At 34.1% G+C, this 27855-nt stretch overlaps 4 protein-coding genes across 6 annotated transcripts; 1 reads left to right on the top strand and 3 right to left on the bottom strand.

Moving 5' to 3' along the window:
• Positions 1 to 238: 238 nt before the first annotated feature.
• On the bottom strand, positions 239 to 8261 carry LOC106134720 (arylsulfatase B). Of its 3 annotated transcripts, XM_013334832.2 has the most exons (8): positions 8093 to 8261; positions 6853 to 7010; positions 5908 to 6067; positions 5495 to 5721; positions 5187 to 5292; positions 4898 to 5050; positions 1835 to 2494; positions 240 to 1757 (listed from the first exon to the last, which is right to left on the bottom strand). In XM_013334832.2, exons 2-8 carry the CDS (start codon positions 6958 to 6960, stop codon positions 1549 to 1551), a joined length of 1623 nt encoding a protein of 540 aa, XP_013190286.2. In that variant the 5' UTR covers positions 6961 to 7010; positions 8093 to 8261; the 3' UTR covers positions 240 to 1548. The 3 variants fall into 3 exon arrangements, with proteins under 3 accessions (XP_060801820.1, XP_013190286.2, XP_060801819.1); XM_060945837.1 differs by lacking the exon at positions 6853 to 7010 and having other exon boundaries at positions 239 to 1757; XM_060945836.1 differs by lacking the exon at positions 8093 to 8261 and having other exon boundaries at positions 6853 to 8052.
• Positions 8262 to 8721: 460 nt separating this feature from the next.
• On the bottom strand, positions 8722 to 14539 carry LOC106134722 (arylsulfatase B). The gene is made up of 7 exons (XM_060945917.1): positions 14375 to 14539; positions 14156 to 14315; positions 11780 to 12006; positions 11311 to 11419; positions 10360 to 10512; positions 9464 to 10132; positions 8722 to 9107 (listed from the first exon to the last, which is right to left on the bottom strand). Exons 1-7 carry the CDS (start codon positions 14537 to 14539, stop codon positions 8746 to 8748), a joined length of 1845 nt encoding a protein of 614 aa, XP_060801900.1. The 3' UTR covers positions 8722 to 8745.
• Positions 14540 to 23497: 8958 nt separating this feature from the next.
• On the top strand, positions 23498 to 25974 carry LOC106134669 (inositol polyphosphate 1-phosphatase). Its single transcript, XM_013334769.2, has 4 exons — positions 23498 to 24095; positions 24254 to 24398; positions 24690 to 24892; positions 25261 to 25974. The coding sequence occupies exons 1-4, from the start codon at positions 23657 to 23659 to the stop codon at positions 25482 to 25484; spliced, it is 1011 nt and encodes a 336-aa protein (XP_013190223.2). The 5' UTR covers positions 23498 to 23656; the 3' UTR covers positions 25485 to 25974.
• On the bottom strand, positions 25826 to 27855 carry LOC106134678 (RNA-binding motif protein, X-linked 2). Its single transcript, XM_013334778.2, has 5 exons — positions 27639 to 27855; positions 27151 to 27303; positions 26701 to 26830; positions 26241 to 26393; positions 25826 to 25978 (listed from the first exon to the last, which is right to left on the bottom strand). Exons 1-5 carry the CDS (start codon positions 27650 to 27652, stop codon positions 25868 to 25870), a joined length of 561 nt encoding a protein of 186 aa, XP_013190232.1. The 5' UTR covers positions 27653 to 27855; the 3' UTR covers positions 25826 to 25867.

Below are 27855 nucleotides of genomic sequence, written 5' to 3'. Positions count from 1 at the left end.
ATCGGTGCCGACCCCGAAGTATTGTGGCGCAGAGTGCAACCGGGAATACGCAAACATGAGATACCTAAAATACTTCTTTTTAATAAACACTAAATTATTAATGAATATTTTGAACATAATATGCATGTATACGAGTAGCAATTTTCCTTATGATGGCGAATTCCCAGTAGGCCATTTTTTTACTTTTTTCTTCTTACATCTATGTATTACTATATTATTTTGTAAAAATTATCAAAAAGAGATACAAGATGTTGTATCTTATCAACAAAAAGATTAGAGCAAAAATTATTTCAGGTTGGTTTCACCTGTAGCATATGTTATTAATTTATGAACTCCACAGTTAGTTGAAAACGTACTTACGTTCAGAACTCCAGGAATTATTAATCACATCAAAGCCGAACTCGCTAACACTGTAGGTACTTTACATCAATCTTTATAAATATTTCACAGTATGATGCTTTGGTATGATGTAATTTATTGAAATATTTTCTACTGGTATTTTTAAGCTGATTCTCCGCTCCGAAGGCTCCGAAACGCAATGGTTTAGAGTACAACTTGGTTTAGGCTACAACAAATAACACACGAAAAAGAGTAGTAGATTATATACCTAGTTTATTTTAAACTGTGCAGTAATGGACACAGAAATGTCATCCTTGTGAAAATTCTGAAAAACAATGTTTAATTATGATTTTTTTCAATGACTTTTACGTTATATATATAATTTTTATCTAGTAATTCATATTTAATTAAACAATTTTTTTGTAAGGGTACCTTTCTTAATTCACGTGGCAATAAGTCCCCCGGAGTTATTTTTTTCGTTTGAAAGGCAGAAGGAAATGATCTTTTAAATTTTATAACAGGTAAATAATAAATATCAGGTTCTCCTTTAGTTTATGTAACCTTTGATTACAAAATGATGTACAAATAAGATCAATAAACAGCGGCGATTCATAATACCTGCATGAAAAAGGGACATTTTCAGTCCCCGCAAAGGCCAATTAGATACATAATTCATCGTTACGCCAGAGGTCATGCCCCCATTATACGAAACAAATGTAATTATGGTGTTCTGCTCTGTATCTTTTTCAAGAGCCTCTCTTGAAAATATCTCATACCTCCTTTTTGCGTACTTTAAAATGAAAATATTACAGCTTTCACTATTAATTCCTAAAGACTTAAAATAATATATAATCCATGTCGTCCAACTGAACCTACCTATAACTTCTAAGAAATGTTCACCTGGAAAACCACGCTTAAACACGTTTTCTATTGTAACAAAATTCAATTTTAAAGGATAATAGCCTCATAAATTATCGTTAGCTGCAAAGATCGGCCACTGCAGACGTGACGCATCGCCCTCACTAGGGGGGCTGCATACTGCAACCTCGTACTGTTATCTTTATAGGGGTTCGGAGACTAAAAATGTCGAGATCAAAATAAGTAATCTGTTTTCTTGATAAAATGAACTAGCTATACAATATGTGTATCACATTTCTTACAAACTTCATGCCACTTATCTAATAAGTACACTATTATTGCGTAAAAAAATCAAAAGTAATCCGCAAACATAGTCCACGTATAATTGAATAACTTGGGTAATCCTCTTGGATCTCTATACGGAGGAACTGGGCGATGTACTCTCTTATCTACTTCTACTTGTAGTATGTCTGTCAAACGTTTTAAAGTATCTGGATATTTTTCAGATAAGTCCATTGTCTCGCACGGATCATCCACTATGTTGAAAAGACACGCTTTACCTGAAATTTAAAATAGTTTTAAAAAATATATTTTCCATGTAAGATGACGTATGTTTGAGTAATAATTAAGTTCTTACCATTTTGAGGATAACAAACAGTTTTACTATCTCGTATTTTCCCTTTACAATCAATTTTAAGATTATTTCTTAAATAAATGTCACTTATATTGAAGGGTTTACCAATTTGCTCTAAAATTGAGTACATCTTACTATTTTTAATAGAATTTTCGTAAGAAATTCCACTGCCAATTATACCTCTCAAACCATCTCCCTGATAATTGCTATACTCCAAGTTAACATTACCAGTTACTAATTTGAATTCTCCTGATATAACTGTGGAATGTCCAGTGTGATCATATATATCAAATATATTACTTCTAGTAGTGTTTTCATTTGATAAAATTTGATTCCAAAGATCAATCCCGTCTATATCTGTTGGCACATCAGCTCCTATTGCTTTCATTAAAGTAGGAAGCCAATCTACTGCATGCATGCAGCCATTCCACACATGATGGTTTAACGTCGAGGTCCATATTAGTCCAGTGACTCTGATACCTCCTTCAAAAGGACTCATTTTAATCCCTCTCAAGGGCCAATTGGATCCATAATTTAAGGAGTCTCCAGAGGTCATGCCCCCATTGTCCGACACAAACACAATTATAGTATTTTGCAACATTTCTTTTTCGTGCAATGCGTCCATAATGTCACCGACACTTTCATCGAGTTTTTTGATCATTGCTGAAAATGAGAGTATGTCTGTAGACAGTTTTTTTTTCAAATGCGTTATAGGTATTTGTTTATGTAGGAGATTTATAAAAAACATCACACAAGAGATATTAAAGACATCATGTACTCTTGGCTGGATTTGTTAGCAGCAAAAGCTAACTTAAGAATGCAAGAGGTTATAGATGAAGATGTGAATGAAGCACGTAAGGAATATAAGAAAATGAAAGATTTGGTTAAGAAAGCTGTGATTAGAAAGAAAGAAGAGTATAAAGAGGATTTTGATAAAAGGCTATCAGAAGACTTTCAGTCAAATCTGAAAGTATTCTGGAAATCCGTAAGGTCAGCCCGAGGAAATACTATAACCAGAGAGCTGACTAGGATCAGATGCCAGGATGGTAGCGTTGTGAAAGGAGAAGAATGTGTACTAAAGATATGGAAGGACTATTTTGAAAGTTTATTTGAAAAAAAGGAAGGAAATAAGAAAGATTTCTGCTATAGCGAAGAAAAAGAGAATGAGATGGAAGGCGAAATTGAAATGTTCGAAATTGTGGAAGCACTTAAGAGTATGAAAGCGGGAAAGGCTGCTGGGTGTGATAGAGTGTCGGTCGAGATGCTTAAAGCAGGAAAAGGCGTAGTAGCTAGTCAGTTGTACTGCCTTTTCAATTTGTGTTGGAGAAGCGGCCGAGTACCAAAAGATTGGTGTAAGGCTGTTATCGTGCCACTTTACAAAGGAAAAGGGTCACAGCTGGACTGCAAAAATTATCGTGGTATAAGCCTGCTTAGCGTCGTCGGCAAATTGTATGCTAAGGTATTGATTAATAGAGTCAGGAATGAAACTGATGACAAAATATGGGATGCTCAAGCGGGATTTCGAAAGGGAATGGGATGTACTGATCAGGTCTTTTCCTTGCGGTGCATAGCCGAAAAGTTTTTGGCCAAGAGTCAAAAAGTCTATTGCACATTCGTAGATCTGGAAAAGGCCTATGACAGAGTTGAGAGGAATGAATTGTGGTCAGCACTTTCTATGCATGGGGTGAGCAGTCTCTTAATACGAGCACTGAAATCCTTATATGAGGATTCGAGTGCTTGTGTCAGGATAAACGGAGCGCACACTGAGTGGTTTAAGATTGAGAAAGGCGTTAGGCAAGGATGTGTTGCGTCACCGTGGCTGTTCAACCTATTTATGGATAGCTGTTTGACAGATTTGAAAGAGTCTAAAAGTGGATTAAGGATGAATGAGTTACTCGTCAAATGTCTGCTCTATGCCGACGATCAGGTTATACTGGCGTCATCAGCGGAGGAGTTACAGGAGATGGTAAACTGTATGCATGAAGCTTTAAAAGAGAAAGGAATGAAAGTGAACGTAAGTAAAACTAAAACACTGGTTTTTGAAATGGAGAAAGAAATGACAGCATGTAATATTTTGATTGGAGGAGAAAAAGTGGAGCAAGTGAAAGAGTTTGTATATCTAGGATCAAAGTTTACATCAGATGGCAAGTATGATAGTGATATTGAAAGGAGAGTGAACGCGGGGAACATGGTGAATGGAGCTTTGCATGCCTTTATGAGCAGTCAGAAACTATCCAAAAAGGCTCGACTGGCTGTGCACAGGGGCGTGTTGGTCCCGACATTAATGTATGGGAGTGAAAGTTGGGTATGGCAAAAGAAGCATGAAAGCAGAATAAATGCAGTGGAAATGAGAGCGTTAAGGAGTATGATGGGTGTGAAATTGAGTGACAGGATAAGGAACAGCGTGATAAGGGAATGTTGTGATGTGAAAGAAGATGTAGTTACAGGAATAGAAAAGGGTATGTTAAGATGGTTCGGTCATGTGGAGAGGATGAATGAAAGCAGGTTGACTAAGCAGATATACAAGGAGAGTGTGGAGGGAAAGGTCGGAGTGGGAAGACCTAGACGAACGTATCTTGATCAAATTAAGGACGTCCTGGTAAAGGGTCAGGTCAAAAGTACCCGAAACCGCCGAGCTTGTATGAAGAGAGTTATGAATGTGGACGAAGCGAAAGAAGTATGCAGAGATCGTGGCAAGTGGAAAGAGGTAGTCTCTGCCTACCCCTCCGGGAAAGAGGCGTGATTTTATGTATGTATGTATGTATGTATGTACTCTTATTATCTACCTGCTACCTAATGCAGCCGAAATTATAGTCTTTTATTCCGTAAGCTTGCAAGTGAATGAACAAGCTTTTGCCCATACCGCCGACCGTTTTATACTTAACTTAGGTATTTAAAAAAAAACCCTATGCCTATGTTGGAATCGGATAATTCACTATACCTATTAAAAGCTATTTGTAAACAATTTCATTAAAAGCGTTGTTGCACTTTCGCAACAGGCACACAGATTATTGCGTTAATAAAATTGAGATACAAGTAGGGATGGATATATGCCTAATGTCTAACCTGCTAAAATTCGTCTTTCCGGCAGTTCTACGTGACGCATGGCCCTCACATCTTGGGGCGGGGCCTGCATTAATGCCGGATCGTTCCCCGAATGAGGCGCATTGTGAGCGACGGTCAAGAACAATGGTTTGGATGTGTCGTGATCTTTTATTACTAGAAATAAAAAAAACATTTACATGTATAATAGTTGTATTTTTCCGACGAAAAATACAACTATTAAAAAGTACTTTAATTTTTTTCTTAATTAATTAAAGATGCTAAGAACTACTAAGTTTTTTTTTACTCTTACTTGAAACGGCTTCTTTTGTATACACGTCAGTGATGTAGCCTTCGACGTCCCATGCTGGTGTGGTGTTTCTATACAGACACATTCCAGACACTTGTCCTGATTCCCACTGAAATTATTTCGCCATGTAGTTTATAAAGATGAATATAATATTACGAATAAAATTGTTTATCATTGCAAGAAAACTGAATTTACTTCATATTGTTATTTTTTTTAATTCCATTTTCTAACATATTTTGAAGTAGTTTAGTGACAAGTTCATAAGGAGAGGCTCTGAACAATATTTTAATAAACATTTGACGTAAACATACCGTTTCCTCTAGCACGTACTCATAGTAGTCTATGTAGCCGCATATGTGTCCGAAGTAGCTATCAAATCCTCGTTCAGTGGGCAGATATTTTTTCCGTGAACTGCCCGAGTGCCATTTGCCTACCAAATGGGTAGTATAACCAAGTTCTTTTAAATATTGCGAAAGTATTTTTTCAGTTATAGGCAAACCCCGATCTTCACCATTAGTCAAAGGATAACCTTGCATACCTGTATCGGATAAGAATAAGAATGACAATAAGTTGCAAATCACGTGAAAATAAAAATAAAAGTGTTCTTATAAAAGAATTTTTTTCAAATATTCGCTTAGGTATGGATATTTTTGAGTCTGCATGGTAAATCTTGCCCGGCACGCGAAGTCTTGATAAAGCCATTTTTTACAAAATGATACATCACCAAGCTTATGTCCAAATTTCCCCGTGAGGAGGGCGGCCCGCGACGGCGAGCACACGGCGTGGGAGTAATACCGCTGCAGGGCGACCCCCGTATACGCCAGCAGGTCGATGTTGGGCGTCGGGATCTGATCCGAGCCGTGGAAACTGACGTCGTCCCAACCCTGCAATTTTGGTACTTACCGGTATCTGTTCGAATTTCTAAATAACAAGAATAAATACCTCTATTTGTTTGTTTTCTGCCTTTACTTTTCTTGCTCTGGTGTTAGGCCCGGTTACATCCTCACCTATTTGGAGATTGCCCGGATTGCGCCTTTACGACCATAACCCCGGATTGGGTGAGTCAGGTTTTTACACGAAGCGACTTCCATCTGACCTCCGCAACCATTGCAGGGGAACTTAACCCATATTGGATCATAATTACACATTCAGTTTTTTAAAACCTGCACATTGCCTCAATATGCGGTTTTCTTTTTTACCGTCAACTAAACTTACATAAATAAATGACTAAGTTTAAATCTCACATTTTTATTTTTGCGTGTACCTGAGTAGGTACTTATAATATAAGGACGGTTTTTTACTTTATATACCAACGAGAACACCATTTTCTTACTAGTTAGCTAGCCTAAAGTTAAACTTTTCCTCGTTCATTAATTTAGCTAACAAGGTAAAACTAAAAAGCTAAATTAAACTCTTGTTTAATTTAGCTAATAGGGTTTCCATTGAAGTCCACCCAAGAGTAGTCAACAGTACCATATTCTATTTAAAAACTTACAAACATAATTTTGGTAGTTATTATAATACTTACAAAGTCAATTACAAGAGGAAAAAGTAGTTCCTTCTCGTATCAGAACCTGCTCTACATTAATTCTACATTTATATATCCGGAAACAGGTTTTGGCAGTACATAGATACTTTGTCAGTGCATAAATATTTATATTTTACTCACCAAATCGTCCGCTATTATGAACACTATATTAGGTGAACTGAGTTTATTTTCACCAATCACTCCCACTACTAACTTCACCATTAAACATAATACATATATTATACTCATTATTGAATACAAATGCCGTGACGATCATAGAACATCCTCTTCACTGGATGCTGCGAATGTATTTGTTGAGTTAATGACGGAACAAGATTATATTATCACAGTGTCGAGTTTCAGTGTGGTCGTGAAGCGGGATCTAGTCCACTATTTAAATATTTCCAATATGAATGTTTAGTGATATAGTATATTAGTAGTTCAAATGATATTTTTTTACATTTAGATCTACAAACGTACATACATATGGTCACATCTATATCCCTTGCGGGGTAGACAGAGCTAACAGTCTTGAAAAGACTGAATGGCCCTTTCAGCTATTTAGATCTAGATTATTTATTTTATTAGCTTTTAGTTTTTGAACTTGATTTATAAAATCTACGATCGCGGTCTCAGGCTGACTCCTTCTTAGAGTGTGAGCACACAACCAGGACTGTCAAGAGGATGAAGATTGTACTCAGAATTATTTTTTACCCCTAGAAGCCTCTAGAAACCACAATTAATATGGCAGCGCTGGGATGTAATGTAAGCTAATAATTAAACTTTTGTGGTAAACCGCATCTTAACGTTGATCTACGTCACATGTATAAACATTACAATAGGTCATAAGTTTGTTTCACTGTGTTTTATGCATATTACAAAATATTAGATTTATTTTTTTAACAAGAACAAAGAGATGTAATCGGGATTAAAGCCAGGAGGAGAAAGAAAAATCAAAGATTTTTGAACAAGAACTTGGCATATGTATATATGAGTCTGTTCCACACACCATGGAATTTAGCACCGGCGCGAAATTCTAAGTCCCGTTGTTAATTCAGTATTTGCATCAATCCAGTAAAACAAAGCAAAATCATAATAAAAACATAACAAAAGCCTTTCGTGTTACATACCTAAACGTCATAACATTTTGTCTTTATTTTTCTACTTGCAACAAGGAAATTCGTTTCGCAATCAACATTTGCAACACTTTGTTAAGTCCTACGTTTGTTCTTCATATAGGTATGTAAAAATATATTGTTAACTGTTTTATAACAAAGCAGTTTATTATATTTTTTGTAGAGTATTTGTTCGTTTGAAGCAAATTGAACACAATACCCATAAATATGTAAATTACCAAGTGTATAATGTCAAATGTACTTACATTTTTTTATTACTTTATTACTTCACATGTTATAGGATCGTATATATTGCATGTTTTTCTAAAATCTATTAAATCTTATATTAATTATTCATTTATTTTTGTCAAACATAGGTATACAATAAATATATCTCTCTATAAATAAACGTCACAAGCGTTAAAGAATGTTTAACGGCTGTAACATTTAGTGTATGTGTAATACATATCTAAAGTATAGTGTCAGAACTATATCTTATCTCCAGTGAGAAAGAATAACGTTTTTTATTATCTCACTTATCATTGCATACTTTCGATTGCATTTTCTATCATTGTCTTTTGTAGTTTGTAGTAGACCATAAGCTTGGAGTTTAAATAATTTTGCAGACAGCTCCCAGCATAAGTCTACTTTCCTATAAAATTATTTTAGTACACTAGTTGTTTAGGTCTTATGTGCGTTCTATGATAACAATAGTATCATATGTATAGTGTGCTATATAAATAAAAAATTCTATGTAATTTCCCTTATGGAGCATTTTGATTTTAGACAATTTTTTAAAATTTCTCATCTTTTAGTGTAGGAAATTAATAACAGAAATCAATTATATGTAAATCTACTTTATTTAACTAATAAATTATATCACAAATTTCATAATAAATACTTAACAACAACTGTCAAACTAAAATACACTCTTTAATATACACAAAAAGTTCTTTATTCCTGTTGTACCCTCACAGTTTATTGAAGCTGCTAAAGTTGTGTTTTTGTCGATACCCATGTCAGCCATCCTCACTGCGAAATCAGAATTAGTAAAAGGAGAGAGACCTATGACTTGATATTGATCTGGTAACCATGGGGTCCAAACATAATTGAAATTGGCGGGATTTGCTTGAACACCTAGATTGGGGGGACCTCTTCGCTGCTGCTGAGCCCAGAGGCCACGAAGCCGGCTGGTCAACAGGTTAGCAATTTTATTGGCACGTGACCACAGATCATGCCTCTCAGCCGGATCAAGGCGAACGTTATACAGGCAGCCACGAGCTGAAATATAATAAAAACTAGAATTAAGAAATCAAAACATAAACTTATGATTATAAGATCTTGCTCTTTTAGTTGAGTTTGGACGTCATTAACAAATGATATTAAAAGTGATCATTTTCTAGGCTGGCCATTACTAAGAAAAATTTTAAATTCACAACTTCGAATTATACGAGTATTATATTGTATTAGGTTTCACATGACCAATAACTTAAAGTCTGCTTGATTTATGGATGTCTCGTTAGCACCTTTCGTCATTACCAACTCTATCAGAAGTATTCCATTGCTTGATGTAATTTTCGTTAATCCCAATAAAGACATTATAATCTACAATCTATCTACTCGTAAAATACACTTACTTGATGTTGGTATACATGATGTTGAGTCACTAATAGGATCCTGCTGTCTCAATATGGTTGCTGCTCTCATAGCCTGCACTCCATTATAATCTAAATAAAAACCCAAACTTTCAAATGTTTGGGCTACTTCACAAGATCGTAGAGCCGGGTAATATTCCGGGGGAGTCATTTTATTCGCCATAAACAGATCACCATAATAACCATTGCTCAATCCAGTAACATTGCCAACTATGATCTTATAATCTCCTGCTCTATAAGCGGCGTATGTATTTCTCTCGCCGTCTTCAACAGTAATAAGTACTTCAGTGCGTTTAGATTCTCCATCCTGTACGATAGCATTCCACTGATTGACTCCATCGATTTCAGTTGTCACATCGCCTCCAGCAGCACCTACCAATGTAGGCATCCAATCTGATACATGCATTAGCCCATCCCAAACTTTAGGCCTGAATGAAGCATGCCAAATAAAGGCTGGCACTCTAACTGCTCCTTCCCAAGGCGTGTTTTTCTTTCCTCTCAAAGGTAAATTTACACCCCAATTAGCCATTTCCCCAACAGTCGGAGCGCCGTTGTCAGATACAAAAACAATCATTGTGTCATCTAACATGTTTGTTTCCGCTAAAGCTCTCACTATTCGACCGACACTCAAATCTATGTGATTGACAATTTCTGTAATGAGAATTTTTTTGTGTATTAGAAGTTAATTAGACTTTATGCTAAGAAAAAGTGATTGTATTCCCTTTTTTAATAAAAATTACTTCTAAATCCTAAATTAACGGAGGAGAAATGTAGTGACAACTCATTCTGTTTTTTGATCGTCCAGAAACAGTTAAATCCCCTGCAATATCAATTTGTGAACTTCATTAGACAATTTTACAGTGAAAGATTGTAGTTACCAGCATACAGACGTCTATCGGAGAGCGCTATGTGTCGGTTCTTCACGGTGGAGTAGAGTGGTGGCTGCAGATGAACTCCCTCGTTGCCTGAGTGAGGGGCGTTATGTGTGACATGGAGAAAGAGTGGTGTTGAGCCGTTGTGCTGGTAGATTACTGGAACAACAAAACAATATTTTTTAAACAATTGGTTTAGCATTTTAACAGGGCTTAAAATTAGGTACTCCATATATAATTTAGTCGAACCTAAAGTCTTTTTTAAAGATATACATATTTTCTTTTAAGAAACAGTTAAAATTTTTGTATAATGTTGAAGAAACTTTTAAAGGTTATGAGTTATTTTCGAGTGACAAACAATATTTAAAAAAAAAATTACTGTACTGCATAATTGTACATGTCCAAAACTAGAGAAAAAATGATTTTTCAATACATTCCATTCAAGAGTTACATTTTTGTAGGATGACTATAAATTAAGTAACATATATTTTACCTTGCTACGAGTACCATGACCATTTGATTTCATACTTTTTGTTCATTAATCAGTTAGTCATGGTTCAGCTATGCCTATTTTTAATCATCCGTACTCCTATTTTAACTAATAAAGTTTTGGTTTCTAAATAAAATGCTAACTTTTATTATAATAACTAACTAGCATCCGCCTGCGGCTTTACACGCTTTTTGTTATCTACATATTAGTAGTGCGCAGTCTTTGTGTTATTCCAATGAATAACCTATTTTGGAAACACACATTTTTTTTGTTTTTTTTTTTGTTTATAATATAAGTATGCAAAAAAGTGATAACAATATTTTATCCGCAACAAGTTTCGTCAAAATTTCTTTATCAGTACTTCCTGATGTAATATAGCATTATCGCTATAATTGTTAGGCAACTATATCATCAGCTTCTAAATTCATGAAAATTGACGTCTTGATGTATTTATTTGATCAACTCACTTTTAATAGCTCTGTCTGTAAGCGCATCAATGATGTAACGTTCCTCTTTTTCTTGCGGCAAATCATCGTCGAAGAGGTCCAAACCAAAGAATTCCGTGCCATCGGGCAACTGCAATGACATAAATACATTGCAACAAAGATGTTACAAGAACCTTGTAATAACAAACACAAACATTCTGAGTAAGTTATGAAACAGACGAAACGAATTGAGAGTGTGGATGTGCCGTAATATTATGTAAGTTGTGATCGAAATAACATTTGTCACATACTCACTATTTATAAAGAATCCTAAAAGCAAATTATTAAATAACAAAATCATACATCAACATCATCTGAGTATGTCCTGTCACCTATTTGATTAAGTTACTAGTTTGTACCATCTAATTTCGTCTGACCAACACCCTTTACCCAAATGCTAGACCAGAACTAAACCTATTCCTATTATTCTAAGAATGACTTAGGTACTTACTCTCTCAACTTTGTTGTAAGTATAGTAATCAATCAAACCGCCTCTCATTCCATAGTGGCTGTCGTATCCCCTTGACGTAGGCAGGTATTCCCGCCGGGACATCCCCACGTGCCATTTCCCCACCAAATGGGTGGTGTAGCCCAGCTCCTTTAAATATGAGGGTAGAAGGCGCTCATTTAAAGGTATTCCCCTATCTTCCGCGTTGTATAAAGGCATGCCCTGCATTCCTGTAAATGAAAACATCTTGAATATGAAATGTTACTTTTTATGATATTATATGAAAAGATTCATTTAAAAATTTCTGAAACTTTACGATACATAATTTCTTTTTGAAAATAAACAAAGAGTTCATCAGCATGTCTTCTTCGAAATTTTCGAAACAATAGTAAGAATAAGTGCATGATAAACTTCTATAAACTTAAAAATATTTCACAAAAAATAATCACTACCTACAATAATCAATCATAACAATTTAAGTAGAACTGACACGAAATCCTAACACATTTTTATCTAAATACAAATACTACTTACAACCATTCATGCTTTATCGTGGTCGTGATCACGAAATAACAATAAATTGCCACTCAAAATAATTGCTGATTAAAAAGTGGCAAAGCGTGAAAGTGATAAAACGTAATCTGGAGCAAAAGTTGTTTCACTCGTTTCAGCAAGTAGAAATGATCTTGAACTGGAATTTGTCTGCACATTACGTGTCGTGTGTGCCATTGACACGGCACTCAATGACGGGACCTTGACCAACAGATTTGTTGATAGCATACAAAAATATTAGGGTTCCTTTTTATTCATTTATTCATAGTTTGAAGAAGTTTAATTAAGTGAAATATTTCGACAATCTCTGATGATGACTTGTCGCTCATAACTTACACAGCAGCCAAAAAGCAACAGCTCATTTTTACAATGACAGACTTGACAGACCTTAGTAAATCAGTAACTGCCTGATTCTCAAGAATCAAATATATCTCGTAACTTTTTAAATGATAAAATTTTTTAGGTACTAAACATTACTATTTAATAACATTTTTTGAAGCCCGAACGCTTCATATTTATATCTTATTTTATTTACTGTATAGCAACTATAATTGGCAGGCACTTACTGAATTTATCAAAAGTTTTTTTATTTTTCTCCTCAGTAATCAAATGCTCTTTATTTCATTTACTAACATATTAAAAAGATAAAGAACCCTTATGGTGTTCAATATAATACTCGCACAATGACCGCATTTCTTTTTAATGTCTGAAATCTCAGCAATAAAGAAATATAACAATGATGAAAAAATGACGTAATTATACATATTACTCGTACACTTTAGATTAGGTAGGCCAGTGCCACTTTTTGGATTAATTGATTGCTAACCTTGACAGTCACCTTTTAGCGTCCGATTAATCCATTCAATGTATTTAAGTAGTTTTAATGTATGGATTAATAACGTATATTATTAATTAACTTGATGCAAAGATGGTCTTTGATCTAGATAATACTATTGAGGATTACAATATTTTCTTACTCCTAATGTTTATTCTGTTTTATTTGTAAAACAAAACACAACATAACTTTCCAAGAAAAAAAAACAAGTCCATATTTACGCTGCTAGGAAATAAACCAAATACGCACTCTATATTTAATAGGCCATCATTAAGCTCTGTCTAACCTTTTGCGGACAAAAACGTGACAATAATACTGTAAGTTTACTTTATTGTATGTTTCACATATTGCATAACTTAAAAAATGAGGACAACTGCGGCGCGTAGCATAGAAATTTAAAATTAGTTTTAGCTATGGTTTAGATAATATGAAGTTAATATGGATTTGGTTTTTGATCTTTATAATTATCAACAAAATTTCACTGTTAACTGTCTCTGTTAGTATAGGTACCTGAAATTCTTTTGCTTTAATATCCAAATGATATAGTGGAAGCCTTATCCAGTTTAATCATGGGTTTTCCACTTGGTAAATTTCCTTATTCACCGCTTACGACAGTCACGGACAAGGAATATCCTCGATTAAGGTCACACTCTAGTACCAGTACGAGTCATACGAGTACATATTTTTTACAGGATGTTTTCCGAAAAAAATCATAATGATATCCTCAGTCTCAGTAGATATGCTTCAGGATAACTCTCAAGAATCTTACCAAGTCTTAAAAAATATTCGATTTGCCCATAATTATAATTTACACAGTCTCTTTGGGTTTTACTGTTTCAGAACCACGTTAGCTGCCTATCTGTATGTAGGTCCTGCTACCGATGTCGGGCGTCTAGATCGTATCCGACCCATATATGACGCACTCACACTGAAATGGAAGAGATGGGGTGGTCCTAGAGTGGTTGGAATCACATATTTCAACTCTCTCTTACCCAATCTCATAGGATATTTCCCAGTTAGAAGCGCAGTGCGAGCGGGAGTACATATGGCCTCAGAGTAGTACTGTTTCAGAATCACCCCGCTGTAGGCCAGGCTGTCGATGTTAGGCGTCTGGATCTGATCCGAACCGTGAAACGAAACATCGTTCCAACCCTGGGAACAATAATAAGTTTCAGTACAATGTTGCAATGTAAACTGCAGTAATTCATTACCCTTCTAGCGTTAGACCTAGTTATCTTCATCACTCTGGAGACAAGCTCGAAGGGCAACAACAAAAGATTGCTGCACAAACCAACACCCGTCGTCTGACCTCCGCAATCTTTGCTGGAAGTTCCCTCAAGGTTAAAGCTTCGATAAGCCATCAAACTAATAAACATTACAAGTATATTATGTCTCAAAAAGAGTATGGGATTATAATAGGTAAAGGATACGATAAGTATGTCAAGTATAAATAAATAAAAGGGAACACATTCATCGAAATTAGCATTACAGATAAAAAAAAATTAACCGTGTGAAAATAACAAACAACATCATTTCCTTTATTTGCACATTGATAAGTGCATTTGCATTCAACCTGCTTTTAAATTAATTTCGGCAAACAATTAGCACAATGCAGTTTTAAAACAGTCGTTAAATTAAAACGATGTTATTTTTAGATTTGCACACGCTAATTTTTAATTTTTTTACGTCTTCCCGGTTCAACTCTCAACTACCGTAATTATTTTTCTTAATAGCGCGGTCTTCCTCATCATAATTTTTAGCTATTAGCTATTTTAACTGGCCATGGTCCTGGCCAGGCCGAGATATTGTATATGAATTGCAGAAAAAAAATGTTTTGCAATTTGAGAACTTCAATGTAGAATTACACAAAAAAGAAGGATAGTACTTAGTTAACCCATTTTTTTAATTATTTAATTCTTTTTACCTATTAATTTTAACTACTTTGCCTAATTCAAATGAATATTAAATAACCATGAAATGCAGTGTTATTATCCTTTATAAATAATTTATTGTTTCAATACAATGGTTCGTCTCGGACTGTCTATTGTTTCAAGATCGCGTGTCGCTAATATCCATGTTAGTGCTACAGACACGCGGAAATAAAATGTAATAAATTTATCTAAAAGGGTGTTTTATAGTGATTGCGTATATATTTAAATCTGTTTTAAACAGTGTTTAATGTGGACTAAGAGAAAGAAGTATGCAGTGATAATGACAAATGAAAAAAAATTGTTTCAGTCTATCTACACAGGCGTGAAAGCCAGAAAATAATATAAATACCAGTTACTGTTCTTAAATCTCCACTGACATCGTTTTGTAAGTCATACTATCTTCATGATCCTGAGGTTATAACAATCCCACATTTACAGTCGGATTGCAAAGACTAAACCAATTCCAACATGCAATGTGTATCCGTGACTTAAACTTTTATCAGTTGCTAGCAAAACGACTAACTGTCTGCGGTTAATAACCCGGATATCCGGAAAAAAATTATAATAAGTTAGACAATGTCAAAGTCGAAAAAATTGTTCACATTCGTCCCGTCCAGTATATCCATACTTATACAAAAAAAAAAGTTTAGGTATTAATTAAAAAACTAGTGGAGCGAATTTAATTAAATTTATTCCATGAAAAAACATGTGAAGTCCCTGAAAAATATTTTAGTATTAATTTATTTCTTTAAATTTAGTGCTGATAGCAAACAATTAAATTATTTCAACAACTACACATATCCTCACCATATCATCCACCATTATGAAGACAATGTTGGATCGCCCTTGCGTTCTTTGATACGCCGCTACAGCTGTCAGCAAAACTGCTACGAGGCAACATCGCGAACTGAAAATTATATGTAGGTTCTATATAGATTAAAATAAGTTTGAAACCACAAGAAACTATAAAACTTAATCACTGATCCTATGCTGGTCTACATAATTAGAGTTAAGATCTTTAAGTAATTTAGAGACTTTCGTATTGTTCTTCAAGTAGGTACCTACCTATGTAATAGGATAAATGTCCTTATACATATTATATATATCATTGTATAAGCAAGTCTTTTTTTGGTTATTATATAAACTACATAATAGTTTTAGTCCTCGATTATTCTGCAATACCTAATTGTTAATAAGTAGATAAAAAACCTGGACCTTCCTTTAGATTGGATACTATTTACGATTATTAAATTTTTTTTTTATTTGGTTCAATATTATATTAGAACCAAGCATATTGAAAATATGGTGGACAAGTTAGTGTTCGTAAATATGGTGAATCTTCGGAACTAATCAACCGACTTATTAAAAATATGTGTAAAGTCATAGAAATCGGAATGCAGTCATATATAATAAATAAATAAATAAATATATACGGGACAAATTACACTGATTGAGTTAGCCTCGAAGTAAGTTCGACACTTGTGTTACGAGATACTAACTCAACGATACTATATTTTATAATAAATACTTATATAGATAAACATCCAAGACCCAGGACAATCAGAAAAAGTTCTTTTCTCATCATGCCCTGACCGGGATTCGAACCCGGGACCTCCGGTGTCACAGACAAGCGTACTACCGCTGAGCCACAGAGGCCGTTATATTATTATATTATTCCGATATACAGGAATCAAAGGCTGTAGGAATCTAAAATTATCTGTATCTTAATTATCCCGTAATATTATTAAAACTTATTATTATAAGCTGACAAAACCGCTGGCAAAAGCTTATTTACATTATTAACTTAGTGGTAGTCTAGTGCAAGGGGTAGGCCGAAGAGACTAAAAACTGAGATGAGAGGGAGTCTATTGTTATCTTCTTTTCTGATCTAGTTGTAATATTCTATTATATAATGATCATAGAATCGGCTTATCTTTCGCAGCGATAATATGCTGCTTCTGAGGCACAAGATCCGGGGTTCAATCCCCAACCATTTCAAGGTGAAATATAATATTATATAGGAGAAACAAGCCTACCCTAGCCTCTGAGGCATAGCTTCATGTATATGAATAGATGAGAGAAAAAACGTTGCAGAAAACGAGCCTTTCGGCACAGCAGCGGCTGACATGATGCTTCTCTCAAACAAAAAGATTCAAAGCCGTTTTAAAGTCCCTTGGACAACCCGCTGAATGACAGCTTCAATCGAAAATCCTCGAAGCTAGACAAAATCTTTTGCCAAAAACGATTTTATTCTATTGAACTATGCAGGTATTTGTTTGTTTGTTCGTAATCGCAATACCCAAACTCCGAAGAGACGACTGGACGCTGCCGGCACGGGATACATTTTTAGTGTGTCAAAACAACGGATGAATTTCGCTCTTTTAACAATTAAGTAAGTATCGATATAAATTTTAACATTTCCGCAATCTAGATAAAACTGCCGTCTTTGTAGCAAAAGCCTGTCACTATTCTATTGATTCGTGAACTAAATTAGGCACCCAAAAGTATTTCTTATGTAGTTAAGTCTAATATATAATAGTCTAAACGTGACTTTCAATTATATGCTGTTTATTAGAATAGATGTTTATTGTTTGTTTTTTTTTTTATTTACAATTCAGTTACTTTTAACTCTTAAGATATTTATAGTGTTTTAATGTTTTTTCAATCAAGTAGTATTTTAATCATTGTGATAAACTTAACACAATAAACGTTATACTTACCCCCACATTTTTATTTTGCACTATTCAATTAAAAATTACACTAACACAACATTTCATACATAAGAAACACTTTTCACCCGCGAAGTAATATCAACAAAAAAGTTTTTTTAACCAAAAAAAAAGGGAAATTTAAATTAAAAAAAAAAGTAATAAGGCAGAGAACCGCCCCCTCCGTCCGTTCGTACAATACAAACCACTGAATTCATCGGCAAGTAAGTCGGCCATTCTATTCAATTGTTGCATGCGATCTTTACAGTACTACGTAAAGGCTGGAGGTCTCGCCTTTGAAAACCGTGAATGAGTTGTATGCCTGCTTATTACGTTACCTACTAAGTAACACGCTGGCTTGGACAAAACGTGCGTCATCAGGTTCTGGCCAATGTAGTCTACCTATGTAGACCACATCTTTCACTACAGTAACTACCAGTTGTTCTCCTGGGGAGAAACCTGGGTTCTGCTTATAAATCCAGGAGTGGGTAGTCCTACAGGAAGCAACTCCCACCAGACCTAAGTGACCATTGTAACGGTGGAACCCTGCCAAGCTTGGAACATGATTACTGCACTAGGTGAAAGTTCTTGATCAGTCGCTTACAGGACATCCGTGGGAAAGAATGATACTTTTTCGAGAGCCTGGAACCACACGGTACCATCAATAAGTATTGTCTTGATTTATGTTCACATATGCGCAGTAAGACCAGCTGGCATACAGCATGCTTTGAATTTCGGTAACATACCATGTTTACTTTTTTATTTTAAGTAATAAGTATATAATATATTGTAAAATTTAATATGTTAAGGTTTGTATTAACAACTTATATAGTTAGGAAAAAAGATACCATTTAGCATCTAAATATCACTTTAGTCTGTGTTATGCTGGTTACTTGACACAGTTGAATTCATATTTAATTACACCACTCAACAAAAATTTGTATGCAATAACCAACATCTATTATGAGAGCCGCACGCTACGGTGACACCCTTATAATGACCGTCACAAGGTAAAGTCATGACTCATAACTAATCTATACATCATAATATCTTCTCTTTATTAATTAGGTAATATACAAACTGTTGCCCGCGAATTCAAACGCCTTCAAAATTTATTTGTCTAATGTCTAGGCTATATTACTGCAAAGGTTCATAAAAATCAAATGTAAGAAACATTCATACACATATCTTTACAAACTTTCGATTTTTAGTAAGCAATTAGTACCTAAGTGTCTTACTGAATATTAATGCACTGCCCAAACCGATTGGTCTAAAGATTAGTTTTATTTAGCTTTCTTTAGCTTTTGCTAGAGCTAAAGAAAATTAGCTGCCTACTTTTAATTTAGTGGGTAGGTTTAGCATAAAAACATAATAACATTACTACAAAACCAATAAAAAAATATTATTAATAATAAAAATAACGTTTATTGTATGAGAGCCACCCTTTCAGTATTTATGTTATTATTAAATTTAGTAGGTACCTTAAAAATAAATAATAGGTACTTGGAAAAATCAAGGGAAATGTTCAAATTTTACAGGTATAATATTTTTTTTATTTTTTTCATCAATGTCTATCATCCGCTTTATTGTGCATGTCGTATATTTATTCTAATCGATTTATACTTATCTTTCAAAATTATAAAAAGTCCCCGTATCCAAAACCCTCAATTAAAATACAATTAAGTACCTAGAGATAAAGGTAACGACGGTTTTTTGAAATTGTCATATTAATTTGGTTCCGACTAGTTTACAAATCTAGACTAAGTAATTATTATATTACTGTATAAGTAAGTACAACTATACATATAGTAAGGAACAATACATAAAATGTTTCTTGGTAACATTATCGAGTTTTTTCAACTTTTCATACATATCTGACTACTTATAGTAATCTAAGAATCTTTGAGAAGTTTATTTTTATGTAGGTAGGTAGTTTGACGCACCCCGCATCGGCGACGGTTGCCATGTTCCTCAAGATTAGCAGGAATAACACACATGTAGTAACGCTAGAAATTACTTAAAATTATTTATATGGCAAAACGACGTTTGCCGGGACAGCTAGTAGTAATCTTAGACAAATTTCTTGATTACAATTTTTGCCACAAGGCTAGCTCTAGTTCTAGAAATCTACATTTTAAATAAAAAACCATAAATAACAGGAAATTACAATGATAGCGTGAACTTATTGTTACAGAACCTTCATTTTGTGAAGCCTTCAGTAAGCCCAAAGTCATTGCCGTTTCCTCCATGGTGAGGTGAGACCCTGTTAGCGTAAGTCACGTAACAAAATACTACCTATTCATAACTGCTAAGTGGCAGTAATTGATACGTAGTATCATTGCATTGATCTACTAACAAATGCACGCTTGCGATTTTGAATGATATCGATTAAAACGTACGCTATACGGACATTTAATAAAAAAATATTTGTTTTGTTTAAGACTTTTTGGAGGGAGTCCATGAAAAATTATGTTTACATTTCAAATTTTTCTTTATAAAAAAAGGAAAGGAAGATAGGTATATTTTTGTAGGTAGGTACTCACTCAGAGGAAAGAAAATATGTTCAGTCTGGAAATTCCGATTTCCATGTTTTATCTGTTGTGGCAGTTAGTTGAATGTCGGTTTATTTTCACTATATGTCATAAGGGAGTGGTAACGATTTTATTTTTCACATGTTTCGAGTAAGTATACATGAACTTTTTTTCTCACCATCCATGTTTTGACAGCGGTGTACCTATTCTCAAATGTCATATATAAACTCACTTCGCAGTGAAGAAATTGGTTTTGCTGCAGCAAATTGATGTTTTTTGATGCGATTACCCTTCATTTGGTGTTGCGTTACCGTCACGTGAGCCGTGGGAGAACCTGGCTGGCGTCATTTAACAGTGGGTACCGAAAACCGTTGCCTCACAAATTGTTACGATACACTCGATTGAATAACGTAAAAAAACAAGTAATTATACAAATTACTTATGGACAATAATTGTAAAATGAATGTAGGTACTTATTCTATAATTTACCAATTTTTCTATTTGGAACAAGCTTAAGCCTGGATTATGGCCTCGGTATTTTCTGCATCAATTGCACATAAAGAAATAAAAAAAGGCATAGGAAATAAGTTCACTCCATGGATATCGAATAATGCAATTTAAGGACAAAATTAAAACATTTCTACTTCATCTAATAATGGCAAGATCCGCCACAAAGAAGCCGATCGGAAAACCTAGCTTTATACCAAACCTACTCACACCATCAAAAGTAAATAGGTAACTGAAAATTTAATCCCCACAATCTATCTACATCTATAGCATATGATGTACCTACCTACCTATTGAAATGGTACCAACTAAGTCAAAATACAATTCAGAAGAATTTCGTAATAGGAAATGAGATAATTTTTATCACAAATCACAAGTTTCACTTTTAAGGAGAATGGCTCACGACACGAATGACATATAACTTAAATAAGTAGATCAAGGCTATATAAATTTACCTATCTAAAGAAATCGCATGAAACCTTTCAAGTGGTTATAGCTTAAAGGTGCTACCTAACAATGGTGGGCTGGACTATCCTTGAACTATTAAACAAATGTTAGAGAAAAAGCTAAATTGATACCTAATCATATCATTTTATTGTTGGTTAAACTGCATTATTAATAAATGATCAGATTATTGTTTTATGGTATTGACAGTGCCTGTACATACAATACCTACTACTAGGTGAAGTTATCGTTATTCTTACAAGCAGAATAAGAACGCTTGGGTATAGAATAGGTAAACCGAGTATAGTTATTTAATGGGAGTAAATAATTATTCACTTCGCTACTAAGTAAGTAACAAAATTATTAATGTGCTGTGCACAAAATGTCCTTTGATACTCCTTCCTGAGCCTTGTTGTCTAAAAGCCTTTGTGATTCCTCTTCCCGGTCTTACGTTACCTCAAAATGAAAATCATCAACGGTAACAGTTACCAGCCTTTTACGACATCCATGATAATAATTTCTTGTACTGGTCAAAACTCCGGTCAAGGAAGCTTCAGTGTAGTTTGTTTCGCCGCTTCTTCTATACATGCGCTCTGGAAGCGATAGTACTTAGTTATAATTTATATCTATTCTTTGCTATTCTATTTATTCTATTCGAAACCTTAAACCTAAAGAAACCTGATATAGTACTTTATGATGAAGCAAAGGTCTACAAGGAGCGTGGCAAGTAGATATTTCCGCGGGAATAGCAATTGCAATTTATTTATTTGTTTTAGTTTACGGTATTGACAGCACCTGTAAGTACAACAGTACGCGGGAGTCGCGTATGTAGCTACTCTGCGAGTAGTTCAATAATATATATTTTTGGAACTTTTCAAGATTTATGTCCTCCCCTGTTATTCGTGTTTCGTTTTGCCGGTAACAATACAACTCTGATTGCGTTCGGCAAACTTGACCTAACACGAATTTAATAATCGACAGCTATTAAGCGAGAGCCAAATGTAATTAGTTATAAATACGAAGTTAAAACAACATTTTTACAAACGTTTCAAATATAAAATTTGTAGATGGTGTAGACACAATAGACATGAAAAGTACCTACTTTATATATGGGAAAGATCACTTTCTCAGAGTTAACATTCAGTCTTCAAGACAATTGGCTCTGTCTACGCCGTAAAGGATAAAGACATGACCTATCCATAAATGGAAACTTTTTATAAAAAAATAATATTTTAAGCTGTATTCGCCAAATTCGTTGATTGCTTTTGCAAATGGATACTAAACGGTAATAATTATATTATAATAATATGCCTATCGTTATCCGGCTAAATAAGTCATGGTCATTTGTAGCCTGAGAGAGAAATCAAAGACCTTAAAAAACGAAAGGAAGGATATACTTTCACTGTTTTGAAATGATTAAATACCAAAGAATACTGCATAATAATGTAACGTAGTATATTCAGTTATGTAGCTATATAATTATTTAATATTTTAATTCAATAAATACTTATGAGTATGTAAGAGGACCTAGGTACCTACATTATTCATTCATATTTTTGTACAGTCCACAGCATATCAGCCTTTGGTATTCACTACAAATTCGCGTCTATTATCACGTCATAGATTTTTATGTAGAGTAACTTGATCTGCAGCTGACTGTACCTGAGTGTATTTGTAGGTACAATAAAATTATTAACAAGTGGTGAATGATGAAAGATACATACATACATATGGTCACGTCTATGTCCCTTGTGGACTTAAAAAATAGAACCACTCCATCTCTTTCCCATGGATGTCGTAAAAGGCGACTAAGGGATAGGCTTACAAACTTGGGATTCTATTTTAGGCGATGGGCTAGTAACCTGTCACTATTTGAATCTCAATTTTATCATTAAGCCAAATAGCTGAACGTGGCCATTCAGTCTTTTCAAGACTGTTGGCTCTGTCTACCCCGCAAGGGATATAGACGTGACGATATGTATGTATGTATGTATAAATTCTTCCCATGGCAACTCAAAGCACAAACAGCAACCACCAAAAAAGTCTTCAAATCATAACTTATTTATTTACCTACTTTCTTAAATCTCTCGTTGTCGCGTTATCGTATAACAACTTATTTGAAGTCGGTTGTAAACACAACCACACCAACATAACAAATAAAAAAATATTGGATGTCAATGTCACGTAATTATTGATTTTATGACAAGCAGACAAATCTTAATCTAGTTTGTGAGTAAAATAACTCGTATAAATTACTAATGTTCACAAAAATATAAACAAAATGAAGTGTGAATAGATAGTTGATGTTGAAACATTATCATAAAATATTTTTCATGAGTTTTTTTATCTTCTTCACTATATAAATCTTATAAATGGCCACTGTCTTAGAAGTTCTTATTCAGGCTTCTGAAAAGGCTGCTGCTATCGCGAGATCGTGTTGTTCTGACGGTAATGAACTTCTAGTGGCTGAAAAATATGACGGTGATGCGAACACCCGCTTCGACAAAGATTTCAAGACCATAGCTGATGTTTTAGCGCAAGAATCCGCTAAAACTGAAATAGCTACTCGCTACCCAGAGTTAGCTAAACATGTAAGAGGTGAAGAATGCTCAGAGATTGGTGGAGTTTGTATCAAACTCGAAGAAAATGCCGAAAAAACATCGGAACTGCTAAGTGAACTCATACCCTTGAAAGCAGCCATAAGAATGGCTTCAGCTGCTCATAATCATGTGAACTTATCATTAGAAGACTTACCTGACGATTTGCCGTCAATAGACATCACAGATCTGGGTGTTTGGATTGATCCAATTGGTAAATAAACAACTTACTGCTAGAAAAATTTTAAAGTAGCATTAATAAAACTGTCATTTCATGTTTTAAGAATAAAGCTTCAGGATCCACATGTGACAATAGCAATATTATGAAATTATGTGTTTCCTGTGACATAAAATTTAATTTCATTTATACAGATGCCACTGCAGAGTTCATTTCTGGTATCCATGGAAAAGCTGATAAAGACCATGGTTTGCCATGTGTGACTGTCCTCATAGGAGCCTATAAGAGATCCAGTGGGGAGCCGGTCATTGGAGTTATTAATCAACCATTTTTCAAGAGGTACATCCTATAAGTTCATTAAAGTTTTTGCTTCTAAGTTCATTATTCTAAGCTGTGCTCATTTAGATAGAGCTCTTGTGGTAGAGCTGCCACTTTCATGCCATCCTAAATTCAGCTTATCTTAGAGCTTTTTACTTACTGTAGTTACATGCTAAGCAATATAAGATTAAAAGAAATTGTACAGTTTGGGATTACATCTTTTTGATACTTGCCAGAAACATAATTTACCCTTACAAATAAATTTTTTTCTTAAACTCCTGGATTTCAATAATAAGTCAAATTAAATTTCAGTAATCAGGGACGCATTATATGGGGTGTAAGTTATGAAAACTATAAAGCTTGGGGATGCAGTGAAAAAGAGATCCATACTAACTCAAATACGGTATTGATGAGTGGAGCAGAAAATGCAGATATCATTGAGAAGGTGAAAAAATCTGGATGGCAAGTAATGTCTGTCCCTGGTGCTGGAAACAAGCTTATGAAAGTAGCCCTTGGTAAGAACTCTATGTAACTTATAAAAAATAAAAATATATGCCTGAGGCTCCACCCCTGTAAAATGATAATCATGTTTATTTCCATTCTTGCAAGAATTTCGATAAAACCTCAACTGCACCTACATGAGAATTTATTGAAATTGAACTTGGGGCTGTGTGCTGTTATAGATATGTCAGTGAATCAATCAGTGTCCTCTTTTATATGTTTAGATTTATTATAATTTATTTTGCTTTGGCCTTGGAAATAGCTGCTCTTAAGCACTGATCATATTCACTTTGTATTGAACCCAACTCGTACCCCTTAAGCTTCTTCTTCATTGAACCAGCCTATATTTAATATATCTTATACTATAATTTTGTACTTTCAGGTGAAGCGGCAATGTATATTGTTTCAAAGGGAACAACTTTCAGATGGGATACCTGTGCTCCGCACGCTATACTCAAATCAAAGGGTGGGGATTTAGTGACATTCAACAACCATGCTCCAATCACATATAATGCACCAGAGAGTGACAACACACAGACATTCTGTAACTCTGATGGACTGATTGCATATAGTAATCCAGATTATTTTGAAAAGTTTTTGGTATAATTTGTTTCTCATCTTAAAAAATATTTTTGTACCTGAATTGCATGATCTCAATATTGTAGTTGTTGTGCCAAGTGCCCTTTAATTCTAGTTCATAAGTTATAAATGTATATTTAACATAATCTTAATATATATTATACTTTCAAGAATTTAAAGTTATATTTAAATATTATGAAATTATTTTATTGGTGTTTATCAAATCATGTATCAAGTTTTGATTAATCTTTACTATTTAATACATATTGTTCTATTTGATGTACTATTCTAGTAGTTTAAACATTTTTTTCTTAATGTCTCATATTTATCATTTGTTTTACTAAAATGAATAAATAATAAAACATGTTATAAAATTTATGTTTATGTATTTATTCAATCAATAAAATAACCTAATCAGAGGAGTCAGAGTCTGAACTTCTGCTTTTCTTTTTTTTCTTCTTTTTACTTTTCTTCTCCTTTTTCCTTTTTCTATCTTTGGTTTTTTCTTTAATCTCAAGCTCCTGAAAAATATAAAGATTTAGTTAAACCAGTGCTTTAAAATGACTATTAATAAAATAAAAATTAAATTTAATAAAGATGAAGTTTTATTGGTTTTTACATGGCTGAGGTATGAGGTAGCTACCCGAACATTCATCACAATCAAAGGTAAATTTAATCAACCCAGTTGACATGAGCCAAACAGATTTTCTTCTAGGCTTTCTACACTGTATTGGTCGATTCAAAAGCAAAAATGTTCAAGAACTTGTATTATTATATAAGAACCTGTTTAATGGTGGGTTCAATTTTGATGTCTGGAACAGTTGGGGCACAGCCTCCTATCCTTACAGCAGCAGTGACTTCATCTATTTTACTCATGTCTGCATTTGGGGCCCTATATTGTTCACAGTGGTCCACTCTGATGGTACGACCCAATATCTAAAGAAGAAAGCATAAAGAGTCTATAATTATTTCTTTCTGATTAAAATTTAGGTGAGCATTTTATTCTAGGCAAAAGATAAAGGACTAAATAACCTACCTTGCAGAAGTTACCAAAAACAGTAAACCTATCATAATGAAATTAAATCATTACTTATAATTTAACAGCTATGCACAAAAAAAAATGTAAAGATGCACAATCCACCAGGAAGAATAATGCACTTGAAATCAAACTGAACATCCAGATGAGTGTAGCAATTTGAACCAGAAGAGTGAGGGAAAATTTAACATGTTGTGTGATAGGTACCTTTATTCCATTTAAATTATCAACAGCTAAAATTGTTGAACGTTGATCTTCATAGCATAAAAAAGAGTAGCCTTTTGATTTTCCCGTTGCTTTGTCTCGAACTAAATTTATGTTCACTATCTCTCCATACCTGTGAATTATAAAACATCAATTTCAATTAGTATTCTCAGTAGCATGTGCCACTAATGATATAAAGGAATGAAGATAAATAATGAGGAACAAAGGAATTCACTTTAAATAAAATTTTAATTAATTTTCCATTCACAACCACCAATGAATTTTACTACTAGTAACTAACTTATCACACAATGTACATTCATTCCTTCTGAATGTAGTGTTGGAACACTATGAGAGGTTTTTCATAAATTTCTGTTGGGAACAGGAATAAATGGGATAACAACTAGACAAGTGAAACTTCAGATATATGAAATCATATAAAAAGCAACTCACTGAGAAAATACACATATCACATCACCCTCTGTAAGATCATAAGGGAGGCCACCCACAAAAACCCAAGCACTGTCTTTGTACTGATCATGCCAAGAAGTTTTGGAATTTCCTCCCAATTCTCGTTCACTTAACTTCAACACATTCTTCACATTTCTGAAATTTAAAAAAGTTTGGACATACACCTTAGTAAAGTAACTTAAATGTAAATTAAAAATTAATGTATTATAAGAACCAGGTTGGGTATTATAACTAATTAGCTCCTTCCAGTCTTAAATTTATATCTGTTTTTGTCCATATTTTGTTATTTTTGTCCTAGATTTGTTGGATTGTTTGGTTGGTTGGTACTTTCACAATCCAAGAGTGTGGAAAGGCACAAAGAAGCAGTTATAAGTATACACTGAGGTGCCTGCATGCTCAGGTTACTCACAATTTTTACTGCAATTATAATACATACTTGGCGCAGGTTTTAACTTTAACAATTTACTCACGTCATGGGATTCATTTTCAGAAATCGAAGATAACTTTGTTTAGGTTAAATGAAGGGATTTTTATGTTTATAAATTCACTTCAGCTATGGTTTTAACACTGATGCATCTGCCTAATACAGGAGTCAGGCATTGTTTTCGATGGTAAAATATGAATAAAAGTCTTATAAAATATGTAAACAACCTTAGAAGTAAACTTAGAAATAGTTGTTCCAATAGA

The sequence above is a fragment of the Amyelois transitella genome, chromosome 9, assembly GCF_032362555.1.
Source record: "Amyelois transitella isolate CPQ chromosome 9, ilAmyTran1.1, whole genome shotgun sequence".
NCBI lineage: Eukaryota > Metazoa > Arthropoda > Insecta > Lepidoptera > Pyralidae > Amyelois > Amyelois transitella.
The sequence above is the reverse complement of the archived record's forward strand: the minus strand, read 5'-3'. Positions and strand labels throughout refer to the sequence as shown.

Excerpts from the sequence above, each read along its gene's own strand:
- LOC106134722 (XM_060945917.1), bottom strand. The coding sequence starts at position 14,539 with ATGTTTATTAGTTTGATGGCTTATCGAAGCTTTAACCTTGAGGGAACT. Across the intron at positions 11,420-11,779 it reads CTTACAACAAAGTTGAGAGA|TTGCCCGATGGCACGGAATT; the intron begins GTAAGTACCTAA and ends ATGTCATTGCAG. Across the intron at positions 10,513-11,310 it reads TACAGACAGAGCTATTAAAA|TAATCTACCAGCACAACGGC; the intron begins GTGAGTTGATCA and ends TTGTTGTTCCAG.
- LOC106134720 (XM_013334832.2), bottom strand. The coding sequence starts at position 6,960 with ATGAGTATAATATATGTATTATGTTTAATGGTGAAGTTAGTAGTGGGA. Across the intron at positions 5,293-5,494 it reads AGTACGTGCTAGAGGAAACG|TGGGAATCAGGACAAGTGTC; the intron begins GTATGTTTACGT and ends AAATAATTTCAG. Across the intron at positions 5,051-5,186 it reads TACAAAAGAAGCCGTTTCAA|TAATAAAAGATCACGACACA; the intron begins GTAAGAGTAAAA and ends TTTTATTTCTAG.
- LOC106134678 (XM_013334778.2), bottom strand. Across the intron at positions 26,831-27,150 it reads GTGATATGTGTATTTTCTCA|GTATGGAGAGATAGTGAACA; the intron begins GTGAGTTGCTTT and ends TATAATTCACAG. Across the intron at positions 26,394-26,700 it reads ATAATTTAAATGGAATAAAG|ATATTGGGTCGTACCATCAG; the intron begins GTACCTATCACA and ends TTTCTTCTTTAG.
- LOC106134669 (XM_013334769.2), top strand. The coding sequence starts at position 23,657 with ATGGCCACTGTCTTAGAAGTTCTTATTCAGGCTTCTGAAAAGGCTGCT. Across the intron at positions 24,096-24,253 it reads TGTTTGGATTGATCCAATTG|ATGCCACTGCAGAGTTCATT; the intron begins GTAAATAAACAA and ends TCATTTATACAG. Across the intron at positions 24,399-24,689 it reads AATCAACCATTTTTCAAGAG|TAATCAGGGACGCATTATAT; the intron begins GTACATCCTATA and ends ATTAAATTTCAG.